Source organism: Platalea leucorodia, assembly GCF_965183815.1.
Source record: "Platalea leucorodia genome assembly, chromosome: 2".
Taxonomy (NCBI): Eukaryota; Metazoa; Chordata; class Aves; order Pelecaniformes; family Threskiornithidae; genus Platalea; species Platalea leucorodia.
In genome coordinates this window covers 29,646,137-29,656,696 of record NC_138824.1, presented here as the reverse complement: position 1 = coordinate 29,656,696, position 10,560 = coordinate 29,646,137, and the positions used below count along the sequence as shown (strand labels likewise).

At 36.9% G+C, this 10,560-nt stretch overlaps 1 protein-coding gene across 3 annotated transcripts in view; it reads right to left on the bottom strand.

Moving 5' to 3' along the window:
* Positions 1-412: 412 nt before the first annotated feature.
* INTS6 (integrator complex subunit 6) overlaps positions 413-10,560 on the bottom strand; it is a 46,319-nt gene continuing 36,171 nt past the window's right edge. For 2 of the 3 annotated variants that reach the window (XM_082304987.1, XM_082304986.1), the window contains 7 exons: positions 9,406-9,621; positions 9,171-9,297; positions 7,730-7,872; positions 6,815-7,049; positions 5,703-6,074; positions 5,139-5,232; positions 413-962 (listed from right to left, as the gene is read on the bottom strand). In XM_082304987.1, the coding sequence (XP_082161113.1) occupies positions 869-962; positions 5,139-5,232; positions 5,703-6,074; positions 6,815-7,049; positions 7,730-7,872; positions 9,171-9,297; positions 9,406-9,621 (1,281 nt within the window). In that variant the 3' untranslated portion in view covers positions 413-868. The remainder of the gene's footprint in view (positions 963-5,138; positions 5,233-5,702; positions 6,075-6,814; positions 7,050-7,729; positions 7,873-9,170; positions 9,298-9,405; positions 9,622-10,560) is intronic. The other variant, XM_082304988.1, reaches the window with a different exon arrangement.

The following is a 10,560-nucleotide window of genomic DNA, read 5'->3' as shown; positions in this document are numbered from 1 at the left end:
CACATTTGTAAACACGTAAAACCTTCTGACACAGAAAAACTCTGCAGCACTGCTGAAAGGCTACTGACCCCTGCTTTACTACACTGTATCCTCATAAAACCGTGGGTTTTGTCATTGCTGTGGATGTGCATACAGTACATCAGTTTGTTGTGCTAGTCACCAAATCGTGAAGCGCAAGGTACACAAGGCCAACAGGGTATCATCCTGCCGTAGCTGCAATTGAGCACGAGCTTCCTTTCACCTGTTCTCTGATTAAGAACAGAGTATCCGGTGATACAAAACTGCTCTTCGTTCTTTAACGCTAATACTAGAACATGGAAGCTCTGGAAAGGGAAGGCAAAATGAACCATTCCAATAAAAACTGTACTCAATCCTACACAAAGATTAAAATAGAGTTTTTATTGATGGAATAACAAAAGTGCTTTTCTTAAATATTTTTCAAAATACATTTATACAACTTACAATAATATATCCAAAATAACTGTATATACAAAACATTACCTTGTTTAATGTATGTGCTTTTTTCTTTTGAAAATTACAAAGCAACTTTTTGGCAAAGTTCAACCTTAAGAGGTGATAGTTTTGAAGGTTGGATAAGAAAAATAGAACCTGAGGGAAAGTGACACTTAAGTCCATGACAAGCAAGAAGTTCTCCATTTAGTTAAATAAAAATGTTTTTGTGATATTTTTCACATTACAAAAATAACAGAAGTGAAAAAAAAAGATGATGGATACTTTTCTCATCATTTTATAGAGCAGCTTCTCATTCTTTCAGGTATAGGAACTTGAGATAAGAGTGCATGTCAAAAATGAATGCAAGTAAGGACAGCAGTGCCCTGCTGTGGCTTTCTCTTGTGTGCAGTGTTTCTTAGCTGCTGTTGATATGGTTGACCTGATTGGATCTGCGATGGATTTCTTCCAGAAAACTCTCAAGCTGTTCTATCAGCATTCGTTTCTTAAACCTGTATATAAAAGAAAGCATAATAATGGATGCACACAGTAATACATGAAATATTGTTCACAAAACTTTTACTGAACCCTGGAATCTTCTATTATTATTTTAGGTCCAGTCCATGATGAGGTTATAGATACCTCATAGGTATATACACTGGCGCCTAAAGTTCTGGTAAATTACTAACTTGCTTTTCCATTTAATGAGAGAATACAAAAAACCATGCTTACTACAGTCAATTCTAGCACATTGCTGAACATCACTCAGCCCTCAGAACGCCAGGAAAAAAGAGTTAAGCATTTGCTGTTTCCAGAAGTAAATTTCTGAAGTGCAGAAATAAAATGTATGCCCAAAGAACTATAATCCTAAAGCTGGCCACAGCTTTTAGGGATTATTTGCATGCCTTCATGGTGCATTCAGAAAAGTTAAGTGAAGCTGGTACTGGTGAAGGAATAGCATTACACATTGCAGAGCAGATTTCCTGACATGAAAATACAAATTAAAAATTTGAGAAAGAAATTAAAGAAAATACAGACGTAACCCATACCTGGAGTCTCTGCAGTCCTATTCCATACTGATTACATACATTTGAACAGCAGACCATTTTGTCACCTTTGCTTACAGCCCTGCCTCAGCACACACAGCTCCTTGCTGTTTCCAGCTAGCCCTCCCCCTTGCGACATTTCTGCATCTGAGAAGCCACTTCTGACCAATGCTTCGGCAGCTGTACACATACTCAGAGATAAGCAGCAATGAAAAGATCACCCACTTTCTAAACTCAGTACTATTCTCAACTATACACAGCGTTCAGTCCTGTGGCCTTATTAAACCCCAGCAAAAGTCTTTAGTCCCAGCCGGGCCTCCCAGTCCATGTTCTTGGCTCACAGAAACATGGCATCTGCCCCAATTCCAGACCACAGACTTCCCCACAATCCCAGCTTGCCTATGGGTAAACAAGCTCCCATTTCCAACCACTTACTATCTCGTTGAATACCCATGCTCTGGGCCCTTACTCATCCTTCTCATCACAGTTTTCCTCAGTAACCCCAAAGAAATCCCACACATCAAGTACTGCTTCCCCTCCATTCTTCCTCATTGCTTTCACAACTGCTCCCTGCTTGTAGAAAAGTATTAACCTGGGAAATAGATTTTTATTCCTTCTCATTCCCTCTAGTAAAAGTCAAATTATTTAAGCTAATAGCAAAGTACTTTAATATATCCTAGTGAAAATTTAACATGCTCGTATTCTGTGCAAGTGACTGGGCAATGTTACTTTGCAGAATACCTTCAAGCGCCTCTGAAGCAGCTGTACAAGTTAACAGCAGACATTTCCTAGAAACTTAAAACATGGTGGAAAGTGAGGAAAAACCACATTGCTAACTCTTCTCACATTACTGTTGCCACAAGAATTTAGGTTTATGTCCAGCCCCTCAGTACATCTCACTGAAAGTTCTTTTCCAAATGCTGAACCCTACAGCACGCAACTTTTTTTTCAAGGCAATAGAAACAATTTACTACATTAACTAATATTGTAATTAACAGAATTTAGCATTGACTCTAATTCAACTGTTCACTCTGCTAGGAAAATTAGTACCCTTAATAATAAAACTTCCTTTAAGTAGTTCCAGCTATTGAGCATAAAGCTTCATTATTACTTTGAAATTGGTTGTATTAATTCTTGCCAGCACTTATCACTAGTGGGTATTGCTCAGCATTTTGTCTAGGTACACACTTTGGGCTTTGCTATGTGTATTAGTAGCTTAAAGCTCTTAGTTTGGAGAATAAATAAACGGGAATTGAATTTCTCATACTGAGAAGTTGGTTGATTTGGAGAATTTTGATCCATGTTTTGTCAGCTTTTGCTCTAGACTATTTAGCAGAGAATAAAACAACCACTTATTCTTAGTGCTAGGACCGTAAATGGATCGTTATGCCAACTCCAGAAATACTGAAGACCTCTCCACTAAATAGGCTAACTTCTTTTAGCCCGTTCCTAAATAATTCTTCATTTTGTGCATCCAAAGTCATAGCCATCTATTGGGAAGTCACATCTCTTGTGTTCAATAAGGACTCCTTGTTAGCACTATACTACCCACCCAGGCCGAGCCAAATGTGTATCACCAAGCATAAGAAAAGACTTTTGTCAGAGTAGAAATAGCCAAGAATTTGAAATTGGGATGTGGTACCTCCTCATCCTTAATATTTTTACAATTGACTGGAAGAAAACAAATCCATTGTCTACTCCATCTTGATTTCTGCCTCTCAGAAGTGATAGCTTTTCTGCTATCAGAAGAGGAACTGCAGGGCAGTCAGTTTCCAAATGAAGCTGAAAACTGTGGATTGCTTTAGAAATCTTTCTCTCCCCTCATAACTCTCTAGTGGATTAACCTCCAGAATTGAATGGGGACTTTTTTTTAAACACAGACTTTCTTGCTGAAATGCTCAAGAGCTTTCTTAAGTCTGTTATCAGATTCAGAGCTCCTTGGAGCAGGGAAAGAGAGTAGGCATCCCAAATTTGAATTGCACTCCATGGCATTGCAAAGGTCAGCTACCAGTTAACAAAACAAGACTATCTTGACAACTCTGGAGAGCCTAGAAATGTTTCCTGCAGGGAACCTTGGTTAAATGTGATAGCTTGCCTGGATAAGGAAAGAAGCAGAGAACTGCGTAGTGATTGTAGGCAGTGTTATTCAGGTGGATAACATGACCACACTATAAAAATCTAACCTAGGAGAGAAGAGGAAGGAGAGAGATTAAGTTGCTCCTACACTCAAACCAATAAAAATTAAAGTTTAACAACAGTCAAGAAGAACAGAATTTCCAACTTTTTGCATCAGTAGATAAAGAAAACTGTTGGCTACGGTGAGACACAGGATTTGGCAACACTCAACCACTGCCAAATTTCGTAGGGAAAGAGTCAACTCAAGATAACTGGAATAGAGAGGCTGTGCAACAAAAGAGAATTACAAATGATCTAAAGAGCCTAATTTTAGAGGCACAAGTATTCCAGCCCCGCTAACGGCTGCCACAGACTCCAGGAGCAACAGTATCGTTTTGGTGTGCTGAGACAGCGAGGAAGCGAGTATAATCTACAGGCTACAGAACAACTCTGACAGGTGATATAACAATACACAGATCAAAAGCAAAGGCATGATAAAGTAATTGTTGTTATAGGAAGAGCATGATCTATATAAATCTAGATGCCCCGCTGTGCTGGCAGTAGAAGGCTAGAGGAGCTGTATGAATGTCCAACATTTCATGTACCTTAAACTCTCAGCATGGTTTAATCCAAAAATTACTTCAACTTGTATTTAATCATAAAATTTGTTTAATAATGCCACAGGGGAAAAAAAGCTGACTACTACAAAAACAGATTAGAGCAAAAATATCAACTATTCTTTGAGGCTTCTGAAATAAGCCTCAAAGTTACAGTTATGTTTATGATCCAGCAAGATGCTGGAATTACTAGTTCACTTCAAACACTATTGGTTCCAATCATAATTACATGTTTCTGCTTTCTTTCCTCTTAGTAAACATGTAGAAGGCTAAGCAAGTATGGTCAGTCTAAGAATGCTGTAAGGAACAGTTTCTGCCTGGATTAACAACATGGGGTTTAAATCCTCAGCAAGTCTCTCTACTCCAGTGACAAACTACCTCCCATTTCCACAGCCTCAGACAGGACTACAATATCTCTGAAGGAAATAACTCTGAAGAGCAGAGACATGTCTTTATGGAGCATACCTGGATCTCAAAACTATTTTTAGGACAAGATTTTGAGTTTATATCGAACAATGAATTTCAACTGCTTCTAGAAGCCTAATTCACAGTAATATGCAGTTCTGTCAGTTTTTCAAATTGGCAGGATGCTCATACTTGAACTTTGGAACTTGAATGATTTTCTGAAGTTCCCTTCTCTTTCTATACCATTGTCCATCTATATTTATGGTGATTTGGCAGTTACAGCTGCTAACATTTTTAAGACAAAATCTGAGCCAAAAAGGTAAGCTTGTGCAAACAACAGACATCAGGAAGTTTATGTGTTTCTGTTTTTATCTAGGGAATTATTTACTTGCAGTGCAAAGCATTGCATGGCAAGTTTCAAACAAAGAACTGCATGGTTGTCAAGCAGTTATGTATGGCAGCACGTGGTGCAGTTTTATAAGATTAACACAATTCAGTTACCTACCTTGAAGCTTCTTTAATAACATTTTGTAAAAATATCAGTCGGGTTTGTAAGCTTCCTTGTACATGCTTCAGTAAAAAGAAGATTCTTTCATACTCTTTAAAGATAAAAAGAAGAGCAAAATCACAATTACGTAAGAAATGCCTATACAGATCTCTGTTGTAATAGATCGGAGTGAAATGCCAACAGATTTCATTCAGCTTTTGTAAGCTTTTATGATATATCTCCTATCAACCAGGCTTGTACCAATGACATACTGCTTAATGAACACTAACATTAAAAAACACAGGACACTGCAGTTTAGGATATTACTGAAACATCTAACAAGGCAATTCTAATACTGATAATACAAAAAACATGACTTTCATGAACATTGGTAGGTATAGCAATGTTTTAATCACTCATCCAGTAAGTTTTTAGCAGAGGTTTTAAAACAAATCTTTTCAGCTTTAAATTTATTTTGCTTCAGTCTCATGGTTCAGTATTTTTTCTAAAATAGTGATCTAATATGAATTCTTTGTCTAGCTCTCATGCCAATCACCTGAAAGAGAGATTTGGTATACTTACTCCTTCCTGGTTTTCGGATCTCTTTCATAATTTGTGCTCTTAGCTCTATATTAATCTCTCTGGAACTTCTGCAATGGACGGGTTTTTTCCCTTTGCTTGGCGAAGACATTGGCAAGTTCTCCTCGGTACTTTGTTCTTTACTACCCGATTCCTCGTGATTCTCCAAAAACCCATCAACATTCAAGTTATTCCCTAAATGTTCATGGCCTACGTCCTCTGTATGAGCTGCCGGTCGATCCAATGAATTGAATGGAGAAGAGGACATTGAAAACTCTGAATCCACAGTATTCGGGAAAACGTCAGATGAAAGTGGGTCTGTAACATGATTCTCAAGCACATCATCCATTGTAACCTCATTATTTGTTTCTGATGCTGAAAAAACAAAGATTATACTTGCCAGTTTCACATTCTTTATCATCTGATAGAAATCAATGAGTCAGTTCAGTATTACACTCTTGTAAAGCTATGCTGCAGCTTGTATATTGTACATGCTAGGCACAAGAAAACATGTTTGTGGGTTGTAACGCTGAGCACATTGCTGTATCTCTTGGCAATTAATGGCTTAAAAAAAATCACAGGTATATTCTTTATATGAAAAGGAAAATTGCTATATGGACTACCATCAAAAGAAAAAGCACCTGTAAAATGTGCTTTTATGACATGCTTGTCTTTCCCCATTAAACTGAACCGACAAAGTTCACTTCAGTGCTCAACAATAAGCAAGACTTACACAGCACCTCAGCTCCACACTAAGAGAAGTAAATTCACAGCACTACAGCAAAATTCAAATTAACTTCATGTTGTGATACTTTTGGAGCATCTGAATTCCCAGGCAAAGGAAGAACATCCTTCTGACTGTTTACATTGTCTCCTCATTTAATACAGGAAATACATTGTTTATACTGGGAAGTTCATATGAAAGAGACTTCTGTCTGGAAGACTCTATTAACTCTTTCTGTAATTAACAACAGATGCACACTTAGTACTTCATTTTCAAAAATGAGGGATAAAATTGCCATATTTGGGAAAATCAGCCAATGGTATTTCTACATAAACAAGTTTTTTTGCATAAATTAAAAAACCAAACTCTCTAAATATGAAGATTCACTTACTTTTGTGAATAGGAATAGGTTTAACAAGGTCAGGCTGTGCTTGTGTGATTGGTGTTGGTGGCCCTTTTCCTCCAATGTGGTTATTCACAACCGGAGGAGTTTGCGGTCGACCTCTGAGCAGGGGGGACATACAACGACGTCTTTTCGGAATCCCTTGCATATTTGGTTCTCCAGGTCTTTTATGTTTATTTTGAGGTCCTGATACAAATTCATCTGCTTCATCTATCATCATTCCCTGTAATTAATTTAATGGGAAGAATTCTTAAACTTTAAGCCAAAACCACAAAATATAAAATATAATGAATGCTTTGGTGTTTTGATGATGTTTACCATGTATAAGGCAACTAGGTACTGCATGTCATCATGCACTGAATTCTCAACTGTTGACCAAAGTAATACAGGAAAACCGTATCAAATCCTTCCTAGACTAAACCCATGTGCTTGAGGCCCTTATCCAACAGTCTGCCAAATAAGACAACTGAGTGGGCTGTCAAACTTCCTTTTCAGTAATTGCAAAATGACTCAAACGTTTAAAAGAGCAGCTCTAAATGATAGCAGTAATTTGGTCAAGTTCAAGACCGATTTGGACAAAAGGGAAAGTCCATGCTCTCAAAGTTACGGGAAGCTTTTTATGGGGGAAGTTTGGTAAAGGAAACATGATTCAGTATTAGCTATACTACAGTGACAAAAGTATTTCATTTATAATACAATTCAGAGGCATAATACTGGTTTCCAATAAAGACTGCCCTCCATAGGATACTATTGATGGAAAAACGTCTGAGAGACTTTCTTGTAAGCAGTACTTTTCGAAATACTTTAAAGTGTTTCTCCGATACATTGCTCTTTGAATGGTCTAATCAGCAGTGCACACACTCACAACAGCACATTTTAAAAAATGCGTTACAGAAAAGTCACCTTTTTGTCCAATTTGAATGGATTGCCAAATGTATGGAGCCTTCGTGGTTGATCAGGATCAAGCTCTCGGAGTGGAGAAGGTATTTGTTTTAGATACTCCTGGTAGTTTCCCATTTGTGCTATAGGTACACTGTGAACTTGATCTATCATAACAGAAGGGTTTATTAATATATGATACTGCTCACCTTATGAGAATTTAGTCTATATCCACTTCACACCTCCAGCTTTCAATCTCTTATCAAATGCATTAACAAAATAGATGTGCAAAACTCACCATTATTCTTGCCTAACTGGTATTTATAACACGTTTTGAGTGCAGAAAACTTGCTTAAATGAATCAGTACGTGTCTTGTGTATTTATCATTATGACATGGAAATAAGCAATAGTCATGCGTGAAAGTTATTTTTCCAGTGTGTCCCATAACTTTTCAACAGGGTAGATGGGTGAAAAAAACTGAGACTGGGAACAAATAACTAAAACATTACTACAAACAAAAGCTACATTAATGCAAAGTAGTAATGCCATGCTGCATACAGCTTTGACATAACTCCCAATAACCCCATAACTACCCAATTTTAGCCACCCCAAATTTAATTGTGGAGACTAGCATTTTCCCAAAGCAACGGTGATTTTTTGACCACTGGAATCAACAAATTCTTAAAATCCATAGGACCTGATTCCAAACTTCTTATGGATTTAGTTAAATTTGCCAAGCCTTTGATCAAGCAAAACATATGCTAGCAGAAATAGCAGAAAAAACCCTAACATTATTTTTTATGTGGTTTCACCCCCTCCCCAAAGAGCAACTTCTCTACATTTCACATTACATTATCACTTGGTCACAGATGTTAATCTGACCTAAGCAGTGGCAGAACTAACGTAACATACACTTTCACTTGCACTGCCATTCTCATTTTCTCCACTTATTTCATAATCTTCTGTTTGTTAAGATGCCATAAAGCAGTGCCAGAAGACACAGTAGAAAGGTAAAGAAATAAATTAGCAGACTAATGAACTATTTGCTGTTGGCATAAAGGGCAAAAGAAACACACTGACAGCACCCAGTAAGCAAGCTTACTTTTCCACTGCTCACAATCCACTTCTATGGAGAGAGATCATAATGTTCAGAAATGCCCTGTGATCTTTTTCTCAGATATATCATGAAAGTTAGGAAAAAACAACGAACAAAGACTCTTATGTAAAAGCCAAGTCGTCTCATATGGACTAAAGAACAGAGCAGTGAATCCACATCTTCCCTACCCTCACCATTTTTTCTTCCAATAAGTTATTTAAGGAAAAAAAAAAAATCTAAAAAAACATGCAGTTTAATGGCAGTATCAGACATCCACTAAGTTTTAAAGAGCTAGACTATTTGTTACAGTCTTACTTTTTTAGTACCAATCATATCAGAGTTAGGCAAAAAATAAACTCTTATCTAACCTTCATCTTGCCCTTTGAGGAACTTGCGAGTATTCTTCAGTAAATTAGATCTCATTCGTGTTAATTGATCCAAAAGATTTCTTCTGGGTATGTCATAAGCATTTCTAAAAGTCTGAGGTTTCAAATCCTATGGTTCCAGTAAATAAAGTTCCAATTAAAACCATGTATGAAACAATATCTAGCATTTCAATGGAAGTATATTGAAAATAACAACATTACACACAGTGGTGCTTACCTTATTCAGCAAAGCTATTTGGAACCCAGCATACTCCTTCATATTGAGGTCTAGAGGTCTATGAGGAATTTCCCCAGTAATCCCCTGTAGCAGATGTTGAAAATCGTTCCTATGTGCCATAGACAGGTTGTGTGATCTGCTTCTGACCTTAATTCCAGTCTCTTGCGCTACCTTTTTGCCTACAGAGCCAATGACTCTATCGGACTCTATTTTGGCCTTAATTTGAAATAAATAAATAAATAAAATTGACAATATGCTCTTAAAAGGATTAGTCAGACTTATTCATTTTAAATTCCTACCTAGAAGATTCAACAATGTGCTAATACACTATGACGACCATAACTAGGATGAGTGCTTAAGGAGTGCTTAATACATAACCACTTAACACTTACTACAATTTTAAATATAGCGAACAGTTTGTGCCTATGTCTTCTGCATATTTCTCCTCTGCTGCCCATTATGGTATCTAAGCACCAATATGCATGCAATGCTTTTATTTTCATAAAATGCCATAATTTAACTAGTAATTCTCTGCAAATCTATCTGTACTCACAAAGACTGTTTTCTACGATAACAGCTAAACATTGTAACTCTCAAAAGACCGATTCTCCCACAACTATAGTTGCGATCAGTCACACAATGGTATCAACTTTTTAAAAGCTCAATATGAATAGTCATAACATTAATAAATATGAAATACATGGTAATACCCAATTCTGTTTGACTAGGCAGACCTAACCCCTAATGTTAAGTTAGATTTGTACCAAAATTAAACATGTTCATAAACACCAGCTTTTTGGCAGAACGCAGTTGAAGAAAGAGCCAAAAGTAATTTAGTAATACACCTGCCAATGTTGGTTTTGCAGTTTCACATGAATTTGTAGACTACTCAAAATTTGAATATGTACTTACTAAGAATACTGAGTCTCTACTGACACAGCCTTTCAGAATTTAAAAAAGCTTTAAGTACAATTTGCAGTGCATGTCATTACATTTTAGGAGTCCAAGATGTCTAGGTTGAGAGATTAGTTCACAGAATACTGAGCAATAGGATTATGACTTAATAGCATATACTGCAAACTTCAAGAGGTTTGCTTCCTCAAATAATAATTTATATTAATGTTTTAAGAAAAAGCTGGTCCATAAGAACTCATT